Source organism: Vanellus vanellus, assembly GCF_965231255.1.
Source record: "Vanellus vanellus genome assembly, chromosome: 5".
Lineage (NCBI taxonomy): Eukaryota > Metazoa > Chordata > Aves > Charadriiformes > Charadriidae > Vanellus > Vanellus vanellus.
In genome coordinates, this window is record NC_138910.1 from 25,560,048 (window position 1) to 25,587,738 (window position 27,691).

The following is a 27,691-nucleotide window of genomic DNA, read 5'->3' on the forward strand; positions in this document are numbered from 1 at the left end:
TAAGAACTGAAACTATAAATATACAAGACATCCTGTTTAAATAACAGCTCAATATACAAAAAACACAAGATAGAAGTACAAAGATTCCTTAAGAAATACCAACTTTCAGATTTCTTCTAAAACTGCATTTAAAATAGTTTTCTTAAAATGAATTTTCTTGGTGTTTTTGCAAAACGCTTTTCTTTGTGTGCTGAACAAGTCAAAATTAAGTTTCGTCAACTGAGTAGAACTCCTTGAAGCGATGCAAGGAATTAGAGGGCAGACCATTTCAGGAGAGCTGGAAGGTCTTTGTTGCTTGAGTTTTCTACAAATCCAGCATCTCTATTTTCATTTAGGCAGCAAAATGGAGAGAGAAAGAGAGAAAGAATTATTATTTCAATGTAAGTTACAAATTTAGAGATGAATTTGAATTTGCAAATTGAACACCCAAAATTGCCAGATCTCCAGTATTTGCACCCCTTGTTTTCTCCTATATCTGATTATTTCAGGGTTTTGCTGCATGTATTTCTCTCCGGCAGTTGCAATCTCCCTTTTGCAAATTATTCTTGTCACACAATAAAAGGAGAATACATGATTTCACAGTGGCAAAGGCTTATGAAGCCCTCCTGAAAAACATTAGTAATTGTTTACTGAAAATCGTAGCAGTGCAACCCTAGGGATGTACAGAAGCAGTCGTGAAGGAGGTTTGTTCCCACAGTGACTACAGTGAGGAATAACCCGTATTATGACAATCGGTCAGGACCCTCCCTCCCCTTCTGTGCAAAAATTAAGTCATGATCAAATTGATTTTATGCAACCTTGAAAGGGTTGTATCATGATTCAGTGCTCTAGATTTTGCGCTGCTGCCAAGTTAGATAATCTATCAAGAATCTTAGAAGTGTTTGCTTTAATCTCAAAACCCCATGGTTTGGGAGCAAATTATTGTATAATCAATACGTTTCATTTTAAAACCCTTCTCTCTATCCTGCCTATCATACACCTCTCTGGGTCTTATTCTTGCAGAGAAAAGATTGAATGTGACCTGACAGGACCCCAGAGAGGTTCACAAATCAAAAGCAATGGTGGAGAGAAGTCAAATTCCTTGAGGCTCGCGATCTTAAGGGACAACTCAATTTATTTTTTTTTAAATGCTGGAGGGCAGCAGTTCCTATTGTTAAATGCTATTATAACTTCTTCTATTTGTTGTGTAAACAAACCTATGGTAGAGACCAAGTGCTAAGAAATTCCCACCTACTCCAGAAGCCATTCTTTTCCTCCAAAAAGCCAGAATCCAGAGCATGAAGTATAATTCGTTTCAGACTACCAGATACAATCTCAAGTATGGCACGCTTCTGATGGAAGTTGACAGTTTGTCCTCGGACAGAAATTGTGGTGCATTACTAGGCACACAGACCTGGCGTAGGGCTGTTGGCTTCCTATCAGCCCCATAGGAACATTAACATTAGAAGAGTTGGTTGTAAGCCATCACCTTCATCACCCTCCACAAACTTGAGACCTGGGAATTCCACCTAAAGACCACGGGCTGGAAGAGAGGAGTGGCTGCCACAGATCAGTAATTAACAGTTACACAAACTTTCTGACAACAGCCAAAAATCTCTTGCATGAACTATCACACAGATCCTGTTGTTTAACACATTCTTAAGCAAAAAGAGGGAAGCTGCGCACCACTAGAAAAAAAATCCATCAGTCACAGAGTCATCTCCTATTGCTCTCTCATTCTCAAATTCCATTTTAAACCCAATGCCTCCCACAAGGCTATTTTTCCAAATTATTAGGAGCTTTCAAACTTCCAGTCTAAGCTTATACATGGAAAACTTACTTTCTTCATGGTGTTTATACACTTGACTATTTGTAGCCTTTTTTTAAATTAGTTTGTATTAGGGATGTGTCTTCTATACAGTCGCCTACACACTACAAACATGTGAAACTTCAGAGGCTCACTACACCAGGAAGCTGGACAGGTTTGCATTTATCAATTCAAGAAAGTAATCGAAACATGAGATGCTGAGATCTGAGGCCCTAACTTTTAACCATGTGACTGGACACGAAAGAACGTCTTTGAGATATTAAGGGAAGAAAAAAAAAAAAAAAAAAAAAACAAACAAACACACAAACCAAAATCTTGACAGCCTAAAGATTTTGCTTGAGAACACTCAGTGAACTGGTCAAGTGATTATTTGCCAACAAAGATGTAAAATGAATCTTCAAGGTTGTTGTTCTACTGAAACATTCACAGAGGGGCACCCCATGGACGATCTTCCTTATCGTGAAAGACCTAACAAAACCTCACTTCAGAAGCAACTTATTTAGAACCTTCTTTACATCCAGTACTGTTGTACTGAATGGGTTCAGACTTTATGCAGATTAAGAATTTTGAAGATCTAATAGCAGACTCAACTACTGAACAATGAACAGTTTCCTCTAGCCTACTCACTTGTCCATCACCACAGATCCACAAGGGCACAAATATCACTAAGTTCAGAACCATGCACCAGAGAAGTGTTTCTCTTAGCCTTTGAAGGTTAATAAGGTTAAAAATAATTACTGCTACAGTTTCACTAATCCCACAAGCAGAAAAGAATTTCTAAGTTTTTACGTTTAAATTAAAAGGATAAGAGCAACTTGGCTACCATCACATCTAGTAATAGCTAGACAGTCTTATTCTACCAAGTTATTGTCATGTGCTTATTCTGGAATTAATTCTAACAAGAAAACAAGTTTCTCCAATATGATTCATTGTCAAATGCAATTTTATTTTTTCTGACATAAGAACATGCTATTAACCTGCAGTATGCACTGCCATGTAGTAATGGCCAAACTCCACTACATTTTCTGAAAAAATCTTTTCCAGTTCTTATCTTCTTAGTCTCTTGATTAAGACCTTGTTCTGACAGACAAAACTGCTCTCCTTCCTCCCCCCCAGTCTGTTTCACTCTGTCATTTTTTTTTAAATTCTTCCATTGGCTTCTACTCATGCACCACATGGGGTTCAACCTTCTTGTTCTTGACTTCAAGGCAACCATACATACCCCTAGTTATATGCTTTTGATAACCTCTGGACCAGTCCATAAATTGTCGGCTTCTGCATCATCTTCGTTTGCCTTTCCTTGTGAGTTTCTGTTTTTCCTGTGCATAGGTTGAACAGCTTTCTTGAGACAAACTATCTTCATACTAAGATTCCACTAAATGATCTATTTCTGTCAAAACGTCCAAGGGTAATCAACTGTGTTCTCCTTTAGAATAAATATTAGAATTTGAAGTAACAGTCCCGCATTTCCCTGTTTTGCGGGCTTCTTAGTAAAACTTAAATTCAACCAACTGACTCATTTCAATTTATTTTGAACTAGAACACTCATTTGTCTTTTGTGTCAGATTTTACATAGCCCAGATAATTCCTCCCTAATATATAAAGTACTTTTGATTAAGACATCTCTGCAATTACTCAAAATTAACAAAAACATGGCACCAAAAAGCTTGCGAAGTATTACTTTACTACCCCACTCAGTTTTGCTTCTCATCCAGACCACAGGAAGAAACAGGGCTTGCATAACAGCTCTCAGAAGTGAGATTTTCACAGGACCCAGCTTTGAAGTACTTTTGAAAAAATTAAGATTCAAATACATACTAGGAAGTCAGAAGACAGTAAAACATGGAACCGTAGCATTGTTATTTCACACACACACATTCTTCCATCTCCTCATCTTTTGAGAGTCAGTCTGCAATAGGATTAAATATCACTGACAACTGCTGTACCTTTTTGCTCAACATACTCCTACTTTCAAGTTTTTTTGGTGTTACAAAGACCTGACTAAATGTGACTACTGCTGTTCACTGACAGGTATTTTTGGATTTCGATCCAACTCCTGTTGGACAGGCCATCTTTTACTATCACCACACTTGCAGGAGACAGAAGCCAAGAAGCAACTGCTGCAGAAACAGAATCCTCTTCTCACACTCATGTCAGGACTGAGGCACACATACTTGGCAGGAATAACATATGAATGCTTACTGTAAATTGAGGAAAGCCCAGAGTCTATTACTATCATAGGTACCTCCCTGAGCCCGAATTCACCAACAGGTCAATTAACCCTCTACCCTCATTTACCATAGCCGCTTTAAAACCTTGAAAAATTAGAAAGTTAAAAATAGATTTTTTTCTCTACCAAAATACCAGTACATCCTTAGCATCTTTCTCAAGCCTTCTGAAGTAATTAATGGGAACAACTGCTTGGACGCTTTTTTTTTTTTAGTATGGAAGTCGTTAATGAAAACTCTATTATGTGCTTAAAACTTACTCTTCCCCTCCTCAAAAATTCTAGGTAGTCTTAGGTCTCAAAGCTAAGTTTTCACATTTTAACAAATATTTGTTTTCACATCAGGCTGACTGTCTCTACTTGATCCTTTAGTGACATATTAAATAGAAAGTATCAAAGTCCTGTGGCAAGTTGCTAATGTCACATTTAAGAACGCTGGGAGAAATAACGCTTTCCTGTTCCCCCCACCCCATACCACATACTGAACCTCCTCTTTCAAAAAAATTCAGATTCCCAACAACTTAAGCAGCATCAGTTTCCTTGACAAAAGCAGGATAACTGAAAACAGACATCTTTCAGGCTAATGAAAAAAAAAAAAAAACTTTAATATAGAGCTCCAATATAAACAAATCATTTTCTCGGTCAATTCAATAGCTATTATATACATTACAGATTAGTGGTTGCTTGTCCTGGGAAGCACCTAAAATTACTCTACAAAAAGCCTGACACTTAAGATACAAATTTTTGAAAGGAAATAATACACAGGCCTGGAATAATCTTAACTTCAGAAGTGACAGCAATTCATGCATTCATATCCCATATGAGGGATCATAACATCAAATTTTACTTGGTTTTAGTGCTTATAAGTACATTCAACACCTTACTATGCTGAATTACTGAAATATTCTGTGATATTTTTTTTCTACAAAGAAATCAGCCTTTAAACAGATAAATTAGTGAGGTAAAAAATGCAGTGTAGATATTAACATCTGAAAGTCTTACAAAATAATGAGTGAGCTTTGTCACCTTTCAGGCAAAACTTTATTTTAAAGAAGTTCTGGAAAACAAAATACACTCTCAAAGTATTAAGAATGCGTTCCCCCTATCACTTTGTACCTTTTACTCTTCTCATACCATAAGATATGTTTGGAAAAGGGGCTGTTTTCTTTGTATTCCCAACTAAGACAGTCATGCACAAGATGGTTACCTGTTTTTACTAATTGTTTATAAATATAGCCTAACACCTACAAGTACTCCTTTAATCACATGCCTACATGCTGTCTGTTAAGACTACTAATTAAGATGTGAATTGCAATTTAGTTAATGAACCATAAAAAATTTCCTCATTTATCTAAATACAGATCGAACCTGATTCTGACTGATGTAAGGGTTGAACTTCTAAACTAACCCCAAAGAATCAGAAAATAAAGCATGTATTTGGAAAAGAAAATTAATCATTGCTATTCACATAACTATGTCTCATATAAAGACAAGGATACTAAGGTCACATCTAGAAACATGGTTTTCTTGTAGGGGGCTTTTGAGCTACTAAGGTTTAGCTTTTTGCCTCCTTTACACTGTAAAACCAGTTCACTTTAGTAACAAAACGATGGATAAAAAATGTTTTTTGAAGTTTCTCCTTCCCTTCATATAGTAAGGTATACAGAGAACACCACACATATTATAACTTTTATCAGAACTACTACTAAAACAACCAAGTTACACATAGTCAGCATTTATTTCTAAAAAAAAAAAAAAAAAATCTAATTGATTTAGGTACCTCTCTTCTAGGCACCAGGAAAATTCTAGTCCAGGTTCCTAGCTGTTATATCTAACAGGAGATGTACAACAATCATAGAATTGTCTCTGTTGGAAGAGACCCTTGGGATCATCGAGTCCAACCATCTACCCTACTCTACAAAGTTCTCCCCTACACCATATCCCCCAACACCACATCTAAACATCTCTTAAACACATCCAGGGATGGTGACTCAACCACCTCCCTGGGCAGTCTATTCCAATGCCCGACCACTCTTTCTGTGAAAAATTCTTTCCTAATGTTCAGTCTAAATCTACCCTGGTGGAGCTTGAAGCCATTCCCTCTTGTTCTGTCATTAATTACCTTTGAGAAGAGACCAGCACCAACCTCTCTACAGTGTCCTTTCAAATAGTTGTAGAGAGTGATGAGGTCTCCTCTCAGCCTCCTCCTCCTCAAACCAAACAGTCGCAGCTCCTTCAACCACTCTTCATATGTTTTGTTTGCTAGGCCCTTCACCAGCTTCGTTGCCCTCCTCTGCACTCGCTCCAGCACCTCGATATCTCTCTTGTATTGAGGTACCCAAAACTGGACACAATACTCAAGGTGTGGCCTCACCAGTGTCCTTACCTTGAAAAGGTATGCAATAAAAAAAGTACAGTTTCAGTAATCCAGCAGCAAATATTGTCATTTTAACAGTAAATAGTATCAACAGACTTTAGGCACAGTTAGGAAAGTCTTTTGGCAAATGGACATGCACTTCCCCTGTTGATCAGGGATCTATTTCTATTCTGTCAAAGCCACCTTAGCTACATATAGACACGCTCCTTCTAAGGGGTCATAGTCCTTCTGAACTTCCACAAAGTAACTGTAGAATAGCTGCATACAGCAGAACAGAAGCTTACTCCAGTTCTAGGAATCACAAAGCAAGTATTGCTGCTAGATGTCTTTATTTTCCTTTAACAAAATACACAAAGGCACAAAATTCACTTATATCTTGTCATTATTGTACAGGTATAAATAGTGCTTTGTATTCAAGTACAATCAAGTGCAGAGACTTTCTATATTTTATGTAAACACAAAACAGTTTTGTATGTATGTGCCTCTGGTTCATCTGCAATGCAAATACCAAAGGAGATGCCATTTATCCGAGTGCCATTTAACTGAATTCTGTCAAAAAGTTAGACAATGAATAACATTAACAACACTGTAATGACACTTCCATACGCTTAAGTCAAATGTCGGATGACACTTTAACTTGTAAACATCTGTGTATTTAAAGTGTACTTAATTCATTTTAACAGGGAAGCATTAAAAAGTATCTTAAGTTCACCAGACCAAACTTACTAGGTCAGCTGCTGCCAGTAATTGCTCTTATGTGTGACAGCTAAAGAGATGTCAAATTATAGGTCACCCTTAGCAAAGCTTATACTTTTAAGTTTTTAAATATGCAAACTGAACAGTGGCTACAACTGTTAGACTTCCACCAACTATACATTCCGTGTGTTAACTTATTTAAAAAACACATGCTTAATTTACAATACCCATTTTTACACATAGCTTTGACATACTGTGGCAGTTGAGGCAGTTTAAGCTCAAGCGAGATTTTTAAGTTGTACCATTAAAAAAAAAAGCTCACCTGAATAGTAACAACAGGCATGAAAAAAAGCTAAAAACTAGCTACAGAAGGCACTTGAAGTACTTTATTCTGCTTTCATGAAAGATTCTTCACTTGGTTCAGCTGAAGTAGACTCTGAAATCGAGTCTTCAGTTGTTGAAACGTTTTCTGCTTCTTCTTTTTCAACTTCTTCCGCTATCTTATCGTTTAGCTGCTCAAGACTTGGTGCTTTATCATCTGCCTCATTTGTATCAGTGATCCGGGCCACATCTTCAGATTCTGTGAAAAGAAAAAATTATTAAATAACCATTTCCAGAAATTAAGAGGTAGCTAATATTCTAAAAAAGCAAACAAAAGAGCATTTTGGAATCACACACAGGTTTTGACTAGTCATTGCATGAAATTCTCAACTGCTAAAAACTGTACTATTTTTCTAATAAGACGGTCACAGGCAAAACCTGTAAAATTTAAGAAAAGTGTTATGGAAAAGAGTTCAGATTCCACTACAAAAAAATTACGTATTATTTGTATATGTTCACCCTCAACAGACTCTTTCTAAGCTTGTTCATTAACGTGAGACAGTGTCAGAAATATGACATGATGGTAATTTAGCTTCTTTGTGCTTGGTAATGGAAGTTTTACCAACTATATAGCTGCTTCTAAGAGTTCGGTCTGCACACAGAACTTTTAGAATAATCTAGTTCTCAACATCTCAGAACAGCCAATAAAAACTACTGCATATTCTCAGTCTTCCTACAGGAAGTATAGGAAGGATACACAGGAGTATCTTTACTCTCAGTCTGGAATGGGAGTTTTTTTGATAATAGGCATATTTTGAAGATCAGTCAAAAGTATTTATCATGAGCACCACCTCTAAAGTAGTAAATTCTAGCTTCACAAACAGGCTTTCAGTAGCATATAAGAAGTAAGAGACAGTCACATTTTGAAGTAAGCATAAGCACTGAAAAACTGAACGCTAAGTGTTGCACTAAATGACACAAAGGTACTGTAGAATGAGACTATTGATGGCAGTTTGTTGACTAATACTAGTCAATAACATACAGTATTAACATATACTGTGAAGACAAACAGTTTGCAAAACTGATGCAAAGTTACAGCTCAAAAATATTAACCTTATCAAGTGTTTGTAATTTCATATTTATCAAAACATGTTGGGTGTCAAAGTAATCGGACTGCTTCAGGCTGATTATTCACAAATTCTAGCAGGGCTGAAAATTTTAGAACCACTGCTCTGGCTTCTCAGGTCACAACTGACAAGAGTAGCTGCTGTACACCCCTGTTCAGCAGACCTGGTACAACTGCCCTCTGTCATCAGGGACACGAGACCCCTTTTCCCCTACACATCTCCATATAGCTAGTTCCAGGCTCCATCTCTGGTTGCTCAGTGCAGCCCAGCTTGTCCATTTCTTCCTCTGACTGGATCTTCCATCTTAGCAAGTCTGCAGCTGACTTACCTCCTGATTCAGCTTCCTTCCCTGCTTTCTCAATTACAGGCTGCTCAACACCTGCCCTGGCTTCTCGTTTCAAAACTTCTCTGGAGCCATCTGTCAGATGGTCAATGCTCCTATTTCTGCCCAAGCAAATTAATGTTCCCAGTTTCTTTCCAGACTATCCCACTCTCTCTTCCTGCTCTTCAATTTCCATCTCGATCCCATCCCAGCCTGTGCTCAATCTTTATCTCCCAAGTGTCAGTTTTCTTTCTGTCTCATCTCTGCATTTTTTCTGCAGCCTCAAATTCTATGAATAAGTTTGTGCCTTTTCCTGCTACAATCGCTCCACACTTGAGTTACATTCCTTCTTGATTGCTGCTGTTCGGGCTCGAGTCAAAGAAAGTATAGGATATGAGGAACAGACAACTCCATGCCCTCTCATCTTATTTGTAGCGTAGCCCAACCATTACTTATTTACAGAGTTTCAGTCCTGTAGTCCTCAATTGAACTATGCTTAGCACTCTGCAGAAGTGACTCGTTCCTTCTCTGATTGCAGTAAAGAAACTTTTCATTCAGTCAGATCAGGAGGATGCCGAGCATCTACAACGTATTTGAGGACAGCCCCAGAGACAATCAGCCACTAGCAGAAGCAAGCAGAAGCGTCCAATTAAAAAGGAGAAAACCTGATCCAGTGCACATTCCAACTATCTGTATTCAAAGGAACCGAAGGATGCTACTTTCATTTTTATATTCTACTAGAAGGTATGGAGACATCATCAGCTATTATGAGACTTTTCCCTTCACTTTGTTCTGGATTAAACTTAGTGAAACTCTTGATACTCTCCAGAATATACAGTTAAAACGAACAAACTTCCGTGGCAAATTTTGGTCTAAAGCCTGACAAAGTTATAAGGAACTTTTTATAAAGAGTACGTCCTTTAAATGAGTAGTCAGGTCAATCATAGTAAGTGGTGCTACTAACTCCAACTAAAAACACAGCCTACCTTCATTAAACATATACAGTGATTCCATTTTAAATCCACTGATTAATGGAAAGCTTGCCTAAAGTCAACTTGATCTCGGTATTGCATAATTTAAGTTACTGCAAGAGCAGCAGCTAACAAGAGAAAGCTCTGACCATAAACTTTAAAAGATAACAAAAGAAAATAAGTGTCCTTGATGATTAATACTTAATCCATGACTTAGCTGAAGAATGTTGCTGCACATACATGATCTCAACAGCAAACAGCCCTATGCTGGCCTGAGGCAAATTTAAGAGCTGCATTAATGCAACTTTAAAAACCTGTTCCTGGCTACAGCAGTTCCTTTTTTCAACACTCGCGCTTACTGCTCAGTACTTAGAAAGCATGTGTACTTCACATTCTAAGTAGTCAGCTACCCCTCCTCTTGCTGCAGGGAAGATTTCACTGCATAACCAGTGAAATCACAATACTGCATCACTACTAAATTAAGTAGATGTATGTCTGTTATATAGGAATTCACAAAAAACAGTACAGTTGCACTAAAATATAGCTACTTTACTTGTATTTTCAAGACTTTGGGGACAAGGTTTCTTCACTACTGCAGCTCCCCATTAGGGCAGACTTTCACACAATGCCATGTGTCTGAAGTATCTTTAAGGAACATGTGCTTCACAGTAGTCTGTGTTCACGGCTTTGCTATCACAGAAAGCTATTGCAAAGCCTTTGAAAAAGCAGCCCGATAACAGCACAGCATTTGAGTCCCTGTAGCCTTTACATCCTACCAAAAAGGCAAGTTATGTTTGGCAAAACTGAACTGTGGTAGACTGGAAACATAATACATTTTTAAACAAAAAGAACTTGTTTACAACTCATTAAACTCGAGGTATGCTGACCCATGTCTACTTGAGAAATCATTGAATTCTAGTTGAACTAAGGAAAGAGCACAGCAGGCAGAAACTCACATCTTTGCAAACAAACAACAACTTACAAAAATATAGCAGTCTCACGCTGTCCTATGAAAGCCAAGCATATTTAGTAAAAAGGCAAGCCAAATCCCTGAAACAGAAAGTGCCTCAAGTCCAGAGTGCTGTTTTATTGGTGTTGGTTTGTTGTTTGGTTTTGTTTTGGTTTTTTGTTTTGTTTTTTTTTTTGACCAGAACAAATATTCAAGCTTATTTCTTAGTCCTTTGTCCTCGACCAGTTTTATTCCTAGATAAAAGCTTCTGCTCCATCTGTAACACTTGCCCAAAGCCAAGCTCCACTTTTGGTTGAACTCGTAAGCAAGCACACACTTGAAGCAGTATTATTTCTGGAGGACAGCACTACTGTGAATCCTTCTGTTGAACAACAAACCAAGTCATTTCAAATGTACCAGCAGTTGCTGTATTCCAAGAATCCTTAAAAGTGACAGTGCGCTAAATCATCATAAAATATTTCACCAAGAGGGTCAAGGAATTCCATAAAAATCTGGAGACAACACAGGAAGTTGTCTCCACAAAGTGCTGGCCACTGTGGTGAAATCTGAAGTTCAAAGGCATCTAATGAAGACCTCTGAACATCAGCACCAGATATTCATCAAAAAACACTGAAGCAGTCACATTGTTTCAACCTTCAAAACACAGCTAAATGCTAAACCTGTATCAAGAATGCAGTGTAACAGTACCAAATATAGGCAAGGCCAAATTAATCAAGAGGATAAAAGCGGTTCCTGTTGGCTTTTTTGATATGATCCAAACATTAATATTTTTAAGAGAAGTACATAAGAGAACAGACTAGCCTTTGATGAAAAGAAAATTCAAGATTGAGCCATTTCAGAAAAAGGTAAGGAAAGAACCGAAGTATATTGCTTCATTCTGGTACCAGAATTTCCCAAGTTACTCTGCTGAACAGGGAAGCATGACGTTTGTGCCAGCAATCTGCATCAGACTGACAGCTGATGACTCCATATTTCCAGAGGATTAAAAATCCAAGGTTCAGTGCCAACAGCACTCCCCATAACCGTTCTTCAGATCTCTTATCCACAGGAGTTGCATGTAACATGCTTGTCACTGCGTGAGCACACAACTGAAAAGAGATTCAGCTTCATGCTGTACTCATTAGTAAAAGTAGCTGACTGGTAAAAAAAGTATTTATAGCACTTCTGTATCACATTAGCTTGCAGCTTTCTTCGAGCTATACAGCTACGGTTTAAGTGAGTTACAGATAAGAGTTGGATCTCCCTGTGCTGTCAACACTGTGGTGAAGTTGGTTTCCTCACGTTAATGTTTGTCTCCATCTGCAAGTGAAGATATTTTCTATTCTTGCTATGATAGCAGCTATATTACTGTAGTGAACAAAAGCCTTCCCCGGAGCTACGCCTCAATGACAGTTTCATACCTTAAAAACTTACAATCACGGAATAAGTTCTTTTATTAATAAAGCCCAACTGTCTGTAAGCAGTTATGTTCCAAATTACGGTTCTGATGGAAAAGGTAATTTACTGAAAATGATATATTTTCTCATTCATAAGAGATTACTTTGTGGCAAGTCGCAGCCAGTTAATGCACAGTGACAAACTGATAGGGTAGCGTCGGCCTCTTCTACATCAACAAGACATTTCTCAGATATTAGTTATGTAAAATATTAACACATACTCCATTTCTGGCCACTTACTAATTATCAAAAAAGAATGGTTTATATCGTCTTGGAGATTAAATATTTAGAAAAGATCAGATAATTCAGCTAGATAAACCAAAAAGTCAGTGTAGTAGTTACTTATTTCTTGTGCCTCTTCTGAAAAATTTCACCATCTACTTCCTAGCAGGAAAAGAGAACTGGTGAACAAACCCAACAGCAGTTTCCTTTGTCCTTGTTTTTAAATAACGCAGCACATTAATACAAGACCACAGCAACAAAAAAGTCATTTTCAGTGTCAAAAGTAAATCGGTAAAAATCACATTTACTCCAATACAACTATCCTATTTTTATCCTGAAATACTTGATAAAATTCTGCTTTCAAAAGAGTTATTTTGCAGACTTTTCACTCCTACATCTCAAGCACCTAACGAAAAATCTCACACTAGTTCTTAAGGTTTTACATTTTTTACAACATCTATAAACTGACTCAGTAGCTCAGACCCATTAAAGGCATAGTTTGATAAGCATTTCCTTCAATGATAATACCAGCTTAATTAGCACACCTCCCCTCTCCCAAAATCTCTAACAAAATGCAGTCATGGATAATACTCAGAGGTATATGCCTCGAGGGCTTCTAAGAGCTGAATATCCATGTTTAAGGGCTTTCCCATTTGATTCAAACAGTGGAAACTAAGCAGAGTTTTTAAGACCCCAGTAACATGTCTTTTAAAATTAGAAGATTCTTACAGAAAAGTAGCCAAGAAGCTACTAACCTGCCCTCCACTCACTGAAAAGATTAGCTCATTTGAGAGCAAAGGTGACATTTGCATTGTCTGAGCTTCACGCATCCGATGTCCCTCTTACCTTCATGCTAGTAATACTACTTTTAATGAAGTGAGAGCACACTATGGCACAGGAAGAGAAACCAGCCAAGTTTTCCCTCTAATGCACCCACATCAGAGCACACCCAGAGATGGCTACAGTTAGATATGACTTTCCTACCAGTCTCTTGCAGCCTTCTCGCGCCAGAAAATAAAGGCTGCTGCCATTTTGTACTCCCTGTTAAAGATAATCAAGCAGAAACATTCTTTCTGTTACACTCTGACAGTTTCCCACAGTTGGTCTGTTTCTAGCACGAATCTCAGGGCTGTACACTATTCAATAACTTCCACCCATGATCCCTGTTTAAACGAATGTAAAATCCCATCAAGTACTCAACAGCACATCTAACTAGAGATTCTCTGGTTTGAAATTGTAATTTCTGGAGTCTCTTAAAACACTGCATCTTCCTGTTGGCTGTACACCAGATGCCTACTGTATCTGCAGACTATAAAATGTCTCAAAAGGAACTATGTTAAATTAAAATTGACAATTTGTCTTTGAACTCCCTGATTTTAAACAAGGCAGTTTTACTAGATTTTCCTGCCCTGAGGAAAACGGCAAAAGGAACAAAGGCAGAAATTCCAACACACCTCCATCAAATGACCTGCTGAACACAGTGAAATTTAACCACTTCGGGACATATTCCCTCCTTAACAATTCCTGTAATTTACAATGCTATGTTTCTATCTGTTTATCAGGAACATTAGTGTGAAAAGTTTTGTTATGCCATCATTTACATGAGACATTGCCTAGTATGAAGGAATTTTAGGGTTCAGGACAGAAGACAATAGTATCAACAAGCTAAGCTAGAAGCAGGGACATGAAGAATTGAAAAAAAGAAAAATATAAACTGCACCCCCTATGAAGTTACAGTAGAACAGACTAGACTATTTCAGTTAGAAGGAACCGACAACAATCATCTAGTCCAACTGCCTAACCAATTCAGGGCTGACCAAAAGTTAAAGCATGTTAAGGGCATTGTCCAAATGCCTCTTAAACACTGACAGGCTTGGGGCATCAACCACCCCTCTAGGAAGCCTGTTCCAATGTTTGAGTTCTTCAGTTGTTCTTGTCCTTTTAAAAAACTCATCTAGACAAGAGAGCTAGATGATGGGGGCAGGATTTCATTAGACATTTAAAACAGAGCAGACTTCAGGAGATTCACACATACCTTCTGCCTGTTGAGTCTCCTGGGGCTTTCTCTCTCTAGGTTCTCTAGGCTCAGCTTCAGATCGCAATTCTGTAGATTGCCTTTTTTCAAAACTGAAGTCTGGAAGTCGTGGAGCCTGAGGTCTAGTTTTTCTTGCAGGATTCAGGAAAAAGCAGTAGGCACACCTAAATGCTACACAAAAGCACACCCAATAAGTAACCTCAATAATTAATTTCACATTTCACCTTTATTCCTACACTATACTCTGACTGTACAAAATACTAAAACCAGAGAATTATATAAGTGACTACCAGTACCTGAGGGTACCTTCACATTTGCACAAGCTCTTCCTATAGCTCTATTTTTAACTTCAGCATACATTTGCTTCTTAAAAACCTGTTTGCTTTCAGCTCTGCTGCACTTAGGAGTACTGCCCACCAATGTGAAAGATTTTACCACAATGAACAAAATAATCCAATTCTGTACAAGACACTGCCACATAGTGTTCTTCTATTCTTTTCTACAAAAGAATTAAGTTGGCAGATGATTTCCCTCCCCTCGCCCCGCTTAAGATGCCACTTTCCTCACCATTTGAATAAGGGGATGCTCTGGATTCTGCAAGGTATGTGTCACTCTGCTTTTTGAGGAACATCCTGCTCCAGTGGTGCTTAATTAAGACAAGGCAGTTTTGTTCTGGAGAAGTACTGGATACCACTTAATAGTTAAAAGCATATTTCCACCACCACCCCCAAGACAAGGAGGGAAGTGGCAGTTTCTTGCACAGTTGAACTGTGAACTCACTTGAGCTAAGATGACTATATATCTTTGGTTCCACCGGAAATATTCATCTTATTCTTACAATGCTGTATATTTACTCATAAAATTAAACAAAACAAAATGAAATAGATTTATCTAAGATTCCTTCATCTCTTAAGCATCAGGTTTACACTTGTGGTAGAAAGGAGGCAAAATAAAACATCTGTGTTCAATAAAGAGCTGTGTCTGTCTTAAGTTATTGTCAGCCATAAATTCACATATAGCCCCCTAGGGCTTGTTCCCACTCCTTTTCCGATACCTCCTCAAGATCTTCTTGCCAAAGCAAAATTTTGTTTAAGTTCTGGTAAAAGAGACAGACTTCAATGTCAGATAGTTTCTCAATATAAAACCCTTCTGAGAACCATTCATAGCCAGTAGCAATTCTCAGGGATGTATTGGAGGAGGCTTATTTCTACTGAATAGTTTTCTACACATAAAATCCTTGGCCTGAAGGTTGCAATAAAGTACTTCTCTTAAGTCTTGAAGTGAATCTTAAGATACAGAGTAGTAAGTTACCATAAAACTGCTCCCATAGGAAGCAGTATTTCACAGTGTCAGTTAAGTACTTAACTGCAACCAAGATGAAGTATGATTCATGTTAGTTATGAAACATAAGCCAACTACTATAGAGCTTGCCCCAGATTAGCTCTTACCTACGTATTCAAACTCCTCCTTCAAAGCCATACCGTTGTGAGAAAAACATTGCTGACATATAAGGGCGTACCTAGAGAACATGAATAATATATAATTACATACCTTTAAGTAATAACACACTGAAATGAGATGCATTTTACCTTAGATATTGACTAACAGCTTAGATATTTACTCTTAAAAGCTAACTTCCACAGTGAAATTATTATACTTTAATGCAAACTAAATCTGTCTATTAAATAATAGGTTTAAAAGTTTGTTTAAAAACAGTGAAATATTCTTAGCTACAATTTAATCTTCATGGTTCAACATATTTGTAATGTCATCATTGTCAGAAAGTAACATCCGAGTTAAGTTTATATTTCATGAGAATACAGTCAATATGAAAAGTGACCATGGTTAACATGAAAGCTCTGTTTGAACAGTGCTGAAGGAAATCTGAAAGCATTATAGCGGTAATAAAACTGAAATGCGAAGATAATTTTACATTTATTTTTAGTTCAAAATATAATTCATTCACCCACTTGAGCATAGATTTTTCCTCTCTTTATCACACAGTTAATATCACCCAAAGTGGAGGTGAATTTTGTCAAAATGTTACCATTTTTCCTACAAAGTTTTCAGATGAAGCACTGAGAAAGGAGCATTTCATTATAAAGTTTTCCAACAAATTAATTTTCAATTCTTTTAACATTGACGCGTTTGGCTTCCTATCTCTTAAGTGTTTAGGTATTTCCTTCAGCAACATTTTACCTGTTTTGAGGACCATCGCCAACCAAATATTCAATAACTCTATCCACAACTCCTCTTTCCCGAGGAAGAATAGGTCTTGCTAAAGGAGGGCCTGGAGGATGAAGACCTAGGAAGACATGAATTATGTCAAAATTATTTTCATCTATATTATTATATATAACATGATATTTCACTGTGCATGATAGTGTAATAAAATAATTGTACCTAATTAATATGCATGGCTATATTTCTTAGGAAAGCTGCAAGATTTTTAAACCCACAGCAGTTGAAAGTGCTCTTCTGCTCCTTTAGCTTATAATCTTATCAAATCACTCTACTTTTACACCTTGGATATATAATTAAATTTATAACTTCTAAAGAAGTTAAGGCATCAATAGTATTTAATTACTCACAAATAGAGACTTTTTAAGCAAAGAAAAACTCCTTATTTGAGTTTTCTTCATACACTCTCAACTCTGCATATTCAACACCTCAAGTTTACACCAATAAATCTGCTAAAACAAATCGAAACAGTAGAAGTAGTAAAGATGCTACCAGAGAAGTACCCACTGGTTTCTGTGCAATTACTATACACACAGAGAGCATGATCATGTGGTATTCAGTCTACACATTAAACCTGTCTAGCCATTTGACATTTTGGTAATCCCATGTTTAATGGAAAGTTAGATACCTTCAGATTTTTGCTTAGTCAAAGAAGTCAGAAGGCCACTGTTAAGATACCATTTTTCATATCCCATGTGTTTAACAAACTACTATCAAAATAAAACTCCATTAAGAACAGGTAACAGCAATAGGTGGTACCACCTTTTTCACCTCTGTTTATATATGGCAGTTAAAGTAGACCAATGGCGCAAACTTGCTTTAAAACTTTGTGGAAAGACATCTGATCTATTGCACAAGACCACTGCGAGCTGCCAACTTCCATTTATGTAGCTTTGAGTTCTTACGTCTACCTTCCTTTCCAGCCTTAAAACAGAAGATGCTAGGCATAATGAGCAAAACAGAATTCAGTAAGAAACTAAGTCTGAATCATTGAGATGTGACCATTCGAATAACTAAGTCTCTGAAACTTCTTCCCAAGGCCACACTGCTGGCCAAGAGACATTTTTCACAAGCACAGGAGGTATTGAGTTACAGTACTTTCAATAAACAGATACCAGACAGATAGTCTTGAATGCAAGATAATTCAGTGAGCACTTGGGGGTGGGAAGACTTAAAATGAACTTCCATGAGACCTTTATGAATAACATTCAAAGGCCACAAAAAAGGATATTTGAGTAGGACAACAAACCAGTCCCTTTCAGAACTCAAACTGGGACAAAGAGGTCAGCTTCAAGACACCTGAAGACAGAGTTATGAAACCTGACAGATAAGACTCAGAAAAAAATTACTTTTACATTAGTACAAGTCCGATTCAAGCTCAAGATAGTTAAAAAGGTTAAACAACAACAAAAAAAAAATCAATTAAAATTAACAAGTTTTGTACTGAGATGAGCATATGGTAATCTGAAGCCATGCAAAAACTAAGTATATTTAATTCTTAAAAGTAAAATTCTCAAGGCACAAAAAGTGACCAGTGCTTCCTCAGGGAAAAGTTCTGGCTTGTAGTTATTCTCACTATAGCCAGTAAAGAACAGATATACAAAAAGCATGGCAAAAAAAAAAAAAAAAAAAAAAAAAAAAAAGGCTTTTAGTGACCACAGATTCAGCCTTCAATCCTCTTTTCAATTTGCTGTATGCATCCAGTATTTTTCTTGGGAAGACATGTTTCACAGAATCCTCCATAATGCCCAGCAAACAAAGAGGAAGCTAAAGGGTAAAACAAACTAAACCCACTGTCTGAAGATGCAAAAAGGTAAAACAAATTAAACCCATTGCAAAAAGATGCAAAAAGGTTTTTTAAAAAAATTCAAGTAAAGGACAACCAAGAGAGCAGAGTTTGTTAGCACCTTGCACTAATTCAGAAGAACATTTAATTGAAAGATACCACGGGGGGGAACACACACACAAAACACAGTGGACTTCAAGCTTCTCAAAAGACAAATTTAACTGTTCCTAAGTAGACTACACACAGGCAAAGACAACACATCAAGTCTTACTATTTGATAGGCTGATCCAAAATGGGCTTTAAGTTTAAATACAGCATTAAATGTAAAAGCCAGCAATTAACATCAAGACTTCTACCTTTTAACCTTCACAGGTTAGCAACAAAGGAAAAAAGAGTACCTTACGGCAGAATGCACTACATTGTGGTAAACCTCAAGATGAATGCCACGTACAGCTAGCCTCCATCCTCAACTGCAAGCACCAGAAATATTGCAGGAATCAAACATTTTCAGCTGTGCCCTCTCAAAGTACTACACACAGAATAAGACTAATCTTTCCATTACGGTTACAATATTTCTAACAACACAGGCTTTCAAAACACCTCTCATCAATAATGGATAATTGACCTAAATGGACCGTCTTAATCTTTACAAGCACAATAAAATTTGACCAGAAACTACTGCAATTTACAACCCTTCAATAAGCACAAAAAAGCATCATGCTTAGCACAAGTGTTTTTAAAATAACCCTCATTTTCACAAACAAGAGAACTGAATTCAGGAGATACCAGCAAATACATTCCAAAGTTATTCCTGTATTCTGTCAACCAGCAGGAGCCCAGACTAAAGAAAACCCTCACAGCAGCAAGACAGAACAAATTCAGTGCAACATAAACTGGACCTAATGCTTCATTTTATAGATTCTGAAAAACCAGTCCAAAGAAGAATTCAGGCAAATGCACTCCTTAAACTTCACAAAAACGTGAAAGACCCAATACTTCCATTAAAAAAAGGGAATAGACAACATCCGACACAGGTGTGAAGTAAAGATCCGGAGCAGTGATATAATCTGCAATAAAATTAAAACTGTAGAATAATTTTGTGAATACCTGGCTAACACTTAAACATATATTTAGCCCAAAACCAAATTTTCTTATGACCTGTATATCATCAACATATGAAGACTCTCAAAGTTAATGAACAAGGTAAAAATTAAATAAAGTTACCTAGAATGAAACATCACAACAGTATCCAAGAACAACTTCAATTACTTTGCCTACTAATAACTCAACCCAACCATCTTAGTTCTCATGCTGTTATGGACACCAGTAATTAATATAAACATCAAAAACAATCATCGTAGAAAGACTGGTCATTTCTGCAAAGCTTGGCAAACTCTCAACTACCTGCTGGTTATTAATTTTCAAACATATGGGAGCTCTGTGGTAATACACGTTAAATTGATTCTCCTCCACAAAATACAACAAAAATGAATTATTAATCTTCTCTAAAGTAGAGATAATTAAGGCCATTCATATTTGTTGCAAGCCATGCATAAACTTAGATGCAATGATATTACTCTTACAGATACTGAATTTACACGCTTTTCACTATATCTACATGACTGAGATTTTATATGCCTGGAAGGTTTGGGGAAATTCAAGAGAAAACAGGGCTTCCACATGAACCAACAATCGCAATGGCTTCCATTGCTATCTACAGCAAAATAACACATTTGGTAAAAATAACAGTTACTAGTGAAAATAGAAAAATTATGTGCCTATAAAGCATCGTCACAAATATGACATTAAATATTTTAATTAACAGGCTTGGCAACTGTCCTTTCAAACAAGTCAATTATTTCTTTTTCTTTCCTCCTCTAAGTCATTTCTGCAGTAAAGGCTGAATTTCATCCAGCTTACTCACTGTGCCTGAATCTTCCCCTAAGAATAAAACAATTATATAGCCGATATTATTTTATTATACAGCCATCTTCTTAAACAAGAAGGAGCATGCGATTTTAAATTCATTAAGGAATTTTCAGAAAGCAGGTTTCCGTAAACATGGTTTGTAACCAAATGACAAATCTCCTGGTGCAAGGAGCTGATTTCTGGTACTTCAAGATAATGAAGACTTACTAATAACTTGCCTTTACAGTTCACTTCAGGGATAAAAACAAATTTAGCAGTTTCATAATACAGGTAAACCATTACTAACAAAAATAAGCCTTAATGGACCCTAAAGAGAAGTGAGAGATCACAACTTTTCATCACAAATTTATACCACTACACTAAACAATACAAACAGGCATTTTGACACTCAGCTGCCCGAGATCTTCCATTAAGAGACCAGGTGTCAATGTATAGTCCTACTTTTAGATTGTATCATGGAAGTTAGTAAGCAAGGACATACAGTTTATAAGTCTTAAGTAACTTAAAGTTAAAAATCAGGGGGCAAACAAAAATATTCTTGATCACTGTATAAAGAGCAAAGAACTACTCCACACTACAGTGACACTCAGAAGATTCTTGGCAAGTTGCATCCCTTCTATTTTCAAGGCAGCGTTTCATCTCCTTTCTTGCCTTGTGATCCAACATGCCAGACATCCTGCAACAAATGCAGGGCCTGGCACAAACCCATACAGCACTTTACCGTCCACAAGGAGAATGAAAACAATGCCTCCCCCTCAAAACTCTCAAGTTTTGCCATCCCTCCTATAGAATTTAGTTTGTGTTCTATTTAATAAAGTCTATCCAATCTGAACACCAAGTCAGAAATCAAGGAAAAACCATTTTCAGGATAGGAAAACAAGTTTTAAAGGAGCCGATTTCAATCTGCTGCTAAACTTTTGACTCTCGTACCAAAATAACAATGCAATTTTAGAAGAATTCAGGTACCACAGACTACTTTTCTGGTGTATTTGGTATTTTACACTTTAATCTATGAGTATAGATTGCATGACTGTACCTCCTAGAGTAAAAATTTAAATAAATGTCAAGATGCATGTTAAAAAATATGTGCAGGGTTTAGTGAGAAACATGAATGTATTCTGAAAGTGTTCTCCGCTGTACCTGATTTATATAAGTGTAGAGCTCTTCTAAACTAAGAACATAAAAAGGTATGCTATATTGTTGACTACAGAATACTGCAAAGTTTTATTGCCATTTAAACAAAGAAGCCATAACAGTTAAATGAGCTCAGGCAATAGGTTTCAGCATCAAAAGGTGCCAGCTGTAAAGAGTTATGGCTAATTGAATATGGAACTCCTGCTTAATCAGATAACTGCTCTGCTATTTCCAAATGAAATGCCATTTCCATACTGTCTGAAAATGGCCTATTTTATTGGTAACCAGAGAAAACAATATAAACTGTAAATAACATTAAGTGCTCTGTTTACCCATTCCAGGCACTGAAGAAGCAGGGGATCCAGGGCGTCTTGGTGACTGCAAGGATGGCACAACTGCTCTTTCTGGGGGTCCACTCAGAGCTGATGTATCTCTCTGCACATTAGGAGATGCTGGAACCAGTGATTTTGGAGAGCCTTGTTTAGGAGTCGCAGGCAGGGGCGTAGAAGCATTTCTTTGAGCTGTGGTCCTCTGACGAATTTCTGACAAGAACATGTGCATACCGAATTTAACATCTAGCATCATAAGCAAGAGATTAGTAAGAGCAAATTAATATTGTTATTCCAATCAGCAAATTACAGAGTCAAAGAAAACCAGAAAGGTGTATAACTAAAGATCACCAGCTGCCTGGCTGAGCACACCATAGAAATAAACTCCACACAGAATAATATGTTTTAATAGCAATAATCATTAACTGTTAAATCCTTAGGGCAAAATTCCTCTAGAAGAAAATTAGCAGATACCTGCCTCACGACTCTTCTCTAAGGCAGAATGTTGGAGATAGGAACAGCTGGATTTAGTAACATGGTTAACAAGTGACAGCTTAGTCTCTAAAAGGTACACCCCAAGAATGCCTACACCTAAGGCTACAGTACCCTACACAGTTAGTGTCTAGCACCCACATTAGTTTGAACAAGCTCGCTCGTCTTCCTTCACAACAAACGGAATTTAACACCAGAATTGGACTTTAACTTCATCTCCTCAAGTTTCAAGATTAGAGAGATTTTATTTGCTGACTTTGTGGCAGGCTGGAAGACATTAAAGCCTCAGCAGGCAGTTTACAGGTCCACTGGCCACCAGCCACGGGGAGATGGGTGTGCTGAAGTCTGAAGGTATGATCCCTGTCCCCAAAAGTACAACACAACCACGTTAAGCTTCCGTATGGGCTGGAGGAGGCGGGGAGTGGGCAGCATCAGTTTACAGTAGCTAAGAGAGAGGTGCTATCAGTGGAGTACTAGGTCAAACGTAAAAGTTCTGTTGGAAAGTCGCCAGCATCTAGTGCCATGAAATTGCAGCATACATAGGCTATGTCCTTGCCTACTTATCTCTATATATAATTAGGATTAATATACACTGTAAGAAAGAATAAAAGACCTTTTGGTACCATCAGTTAGAAGAGTACAACTGCACAAAGCCTTACTAAAAATCCACTTAGTTCAGTTTCCTACAGAGCAAAAGAAATTCCGAGTTTTCCCCTGCCACACCTTCACGTGAATGACTGCATTACTTCACACAACTTTATCGTCCAAGTCATATCACCCAATGACTATGAAGTTTCTGTATTTTAACTTGGTGTTCACAAGTAAAGTTTATCCCCTTCACTATTTAAATTGTTCGGAGCCTGAAAACCAGGATAACTTGGTGAGGTGGTTGCAGAAATTCCTGTAAGGTTTCCATGGTAACTTGTTTCTATTTTGAAAACTGCTCCAGTGTTGAAAGTTTTGTTTTCATGAAGAATTCGTTTATGGTGAACCTCACAACTGACATTTCTTTGACAAGTTTTTGTGAGACACATTAGTAGTAACTTTTCAAGTCTAACTACACTAGAATAATAGCGTTATCCTCTCCATGCCATCTGACCAACAGGCAGGACTCATCTACAAGCAATATATTGATTCTGCCCCGTGATTTATATATCCACCTGTTCAAGTTTGTGTTATATTTTCCACTCATGTACTAGTTTCAAAAAAAAAAAAAAAAAAAAAAATCAAGCTAAAAGTATGCAATTTCCCAACTATTCTCAGCTCCACAGATCTTCAAAAAAAGAGTGACAAACACGAAGCCTAACTCCACTTGTTCCAAGATAATTTTAAGTATCTGCAAGACATTTTAATCCACTGCTATGATTTTCTGCATTCTTTGTCATTAAAAAGCCTGCTTCATTCTGTTTTTATTCAAAGATCATAACTAATTTCTACATATGGATGTTACTTCTACATTTTGAAGACTGTCTTCCTATATGATATGGTTTAAGCACATCAATTTCGGTTGCTTAACAGCTCTGAGTGTTTTGATAGGTCACAAACATATCCACATTTATTCTGAGCCCATAATACACTATTTTCTAAGCAATTTCTATGCCACCTGCAAGAGCTTTGTCCTTTTTGCCCGTTCTTTTTGAAAGGTCATTTTTGGCAAGCCTCCTTTCAAAAGGCTTTCAGTTTTTAAAAAAGTTACTGCTACTTTAATGACTCTCAACACCTATTTTTGCTCCTACAAAGATGTTGAACCCAAGTACTTTACAGTCAGTATTACAGATGTACTGCACTAGTTTTAGTCTCATTACAGAGGTAAGAATGCATTGATAGCTTCCACAAAATATCAGGTTATTCACAAGGCTTCTTTTTTTTTTTCCACTTCACTTAGAAGTTCATTTGGCTTTCACTCTATTCTTATTTCATACTTAAGAGAACTTGCCTACACTCTGCTGCTCCCCAAGTAAGAGAAGCTACCAGAAGAACTTACATTATGAGAAAATAAGAAATGCTCTGCTTAGCAAGACCGCTAGTCCACCCAACCCAGTATTTCCACTCTTAGAGTGGTTGTAGATGTTATTTAATGACAACACACAAACCTGAATGCTTTCAGTTGCCTACACCTCTGACACCACCCCCAGCATCCATAAACGCATTGTCAGGGACATTAGAGTACAGCCCTGTAATCATTTTAGTATCGCATACGGACCCCATTGCCCATGAACTCCTCTAATGCCTTTTAAACCTGCTGGCCGCTTCCACAATAGCAGCCCTAATATTTTTCTGCAGTAACTGCATATGATCTATACACTTCTCAAACTGCCTTATGTTGAGATGCAGTGTGTTAATAATGAACCTCTTGCAAAGCTCCAGATTTCCATAACTCGGGTTCCACAAGTTAGCTGACTAACATGTCTGTTGGGTCTCAATGCTAACACAATATACAGGTACCGTTGATGTAGTTTTATTGAAGTTTTGCAATTTTCCAAGGTTTTTTTTTCCCTGAATGACTTTCATGCGTCTGCAAACCAACTGTATGAAGGCCAATAAATAACTTAAAAGCTGAATTTTCATTCTTCAAGCACACTGGAGTCCAAATTCTGCAGTTATTGGCACTGAACAATACAGATACATAAGCAGACACATTACTTAACAGGGCTACTACTCAAAACTGATCATTCAGTGCGATCTCTTAAAGAATATTAAGGTATTGCCAGTGGTGAGAAAGGTGTATCTTTCATGTTTACAAGCATAATTATTTTATCTCCCCGTCACTTAAACTCCTCAATTTCGGTAGAGACGAATACATAATTTTTAAATATGTAGAGCACAATTCAGGTCAACATATAGTTTGCATAACTGTTGGCTTTAGTGGCAAAGACCAACCAAGAATTTTCTTTCTTCCTCCTCCTGCCTGTACCCATCCCACAGTTTGCAACCATCTGTTATTGCATTATTTTTAATTCGGGTCATGGAGTGACCTCATTTACAATACAGCCCTGCTAACAGTTGTATTAGAACAATGAAGGGAGCAAGTATAAACAACAGGATATTGTTGATAAATATTTATTCCACTGCCAATATATAGTTAGCATAGTTTTTTCATACAGCCTAAGTACTGAATAACTACATGCTCATTAACTCTACCTTTCAAAACATTTCTGAATAGATAAAATCGCACTTAAGTTTAATTCCTTTCCTTCTGGATATCCAGGTGCTTTCTTAGGCCAAACTCAAGATTCATCTGAACCGCCTGTTAAAACTAAAATTATTTAAGAAATGTGTGTCAAAAATCACAAAGACTGCAGGAAAAGAGCTAAATACACGTGACAATTGGAGCACCACCAGTTATTTTTCTGAGAACCAACTATTATGTAACGCTGATTAAATCTTTGTACTAATTAGAATGATGAGCAACTTTCCATTTCAACTGGTAAGTCAAAAAACATAACTAACTAACCTTTCATCAGCTGCCTCATACACAACATTGTCCCATCTGATTACACATTGGTCATTACCTACCCTCTTTTCAAAAAGAGTCAATTACAGAGCTCAAGGTAATGAGTTCTGCTGCCTCGCTAGTTTGTGTCCAAACTCAGCAAAGAGAAGATCAAGCAAGCTTTAATGTTAATTTGTTAACAGATATTTTATTATTCCAAATCACTATAATTCTACCACATATTACATCCACCAAATCACACCACGACCACATTAAGGTGTCATCTAGTTAAAGTTATACACTGCACAGAACAGAAGCTAATATTTGTTTTGGGCAGATATTATTTAGTGTGAACAGCACTAAGCTAGGAGGTTTTTTAAGCTAAAAATGGAAATAATTACTGCGCATAGCAAGAATAGGTTATTTAGAAAATAAGTCTCCACAATTTCACAAGCTAAAACCAAATACACCACGTCCCTCCTGAACTATAATGCATCCACAAAATACAATAGTCTGAATATCCACTTTTTCTTGGACAAAAAGCAGCACCAATTCTAAATTCAATGTGTTAGAGAACAGATTGGAAAAGAGAAAAAAGGAAGTTGTGCTATATACGAACAAATTCATATAGAATCATAGAATCATTTAAGTTGGAAAAGACCCTTAAGATCATCGAATCCAACAGCAAACCATAACTTACAAAATTCATTTTCCAAAATCCTTTCTAAGGCTGAACTGTACTTTTACTCAGGATAAAGTACATCGCTTGCTTTAATGTGGATGCACCTAAAGAAGTTGATTGATGTTTGAATCAGAAGTATCCTTTACATTTTCTCAATTGCATCTCCACTTAGAAGTCTCTGGTTCACACCACAACACAGTCTCGGAGAGCAGCACTTTACTTCTTCTCAAATGAAACTAAACTGAAAGGTGCCTTCCTCCAGGTCCATGAGACCAGTTTACAGTGAGCCCTAAACAAAAAGCCCTAAAGATACACAGTGCGGGCAAACTCCTCAGCAACAACTGTTTCACTCTACAAGTCTACTCTTATTATACTACGCTTATTAACGTAGACCACAGCCTACTGTGGCTGGCTCTTAGAAATACTTCTAACTCTCTCAGAACCTCTCCCTTATAGCCCTTCTATTGACAGTCACGTCAAAAATCAACACAACACACCATATGCTGGATCCAACTAACCTGCTTTTGACTAACTCAGAACCCGGCATCAAAGGCACAGTGCATGTGCTTCTGTAAACCCAAACATACACAAGACTAGTTAACTAATAGGGACTGAGCAACTCACTTGTCACCATCACTACTTTCACAGGGTGGGCAGAAGGGAAGAGAACAATCATATAACCCCTCGGGACTTTCAAATATGCTGGTGATATCTCTTAATAAACCCAGGGTGACTAAAGACTTCCCATTGTCGTTTTAATTTATAGCTAGTTATCTCTAGATCTCTACATCGAAACATCTTTCCAGGCAGTTTCAAACCCTGGTCAGCATTACTTGCATTCTACAAACAGATCTGTCGCCCTACTTCTGGAGCAATTTCTAACATCTCTCAAGCAGAAGGATGAACATAAAGAGTTAAAAAAAAAAAAAAAAAAGACTACCCAAACACTACAGATATGACAGAAAATTCTTGGCAACCACCCATGAGCTGTATTAAGACAGAGAACAGAACAGGGTGTCAGAATGGCACTTCAGCCTTAAAAAACTATGAATGGTGCAGAAATGGAATGATGGGAGAGACAGGTGAGGGGCAAACTTGAGAAAAAGCTGTTGTGCCTAGGACACCAGAAGAGATAAAAGCTTTACTGCTAACAT

At 37.3% G+C, this 27,691-nt stretch overlaps 1 protein-coding gene across 1 annotated transcript in view; it reads right to left on the bottom strand.

Annotated features, from left to right (window-relative positions):
- Window positions 1-6,734: 6,734 nt before the first annotated feature.
- The window catches only part of LNPK (lunapark, ER junction formation factor), a gene marked incomplete at its 5' end in the record, with an annotated part of 43,844 nt that continues 22,887 nt past the window's right edge, over window positions 6,735-27,691 (bottom strand). Inside the window, 5 exons of the mRNA XM_082483460.1 lie at window positions 6,735-7,687; window positions 14,512-14,682; window positions 15,960-16,030; window positions 16,711-16,816; window positions 21,934-22,143. Coding sequence (XP_082339586.1) covers window positions 7,494-7,687; window positions 14,512-14,682; window positions 15,960-16,030; window positions 16,711-16,816; window positions 21,934-22,143 — 752 coding nt within the window. The 3' untranslated portion in view covers window positions 6,735-7,493. The remainder of the gene's footprint in view (window positions 7,688-14,511; window positions 14,683-15,959; window positions 16,031-16,710; window positions 16,817-21,933; window positions 22,144-27,691) is intronic.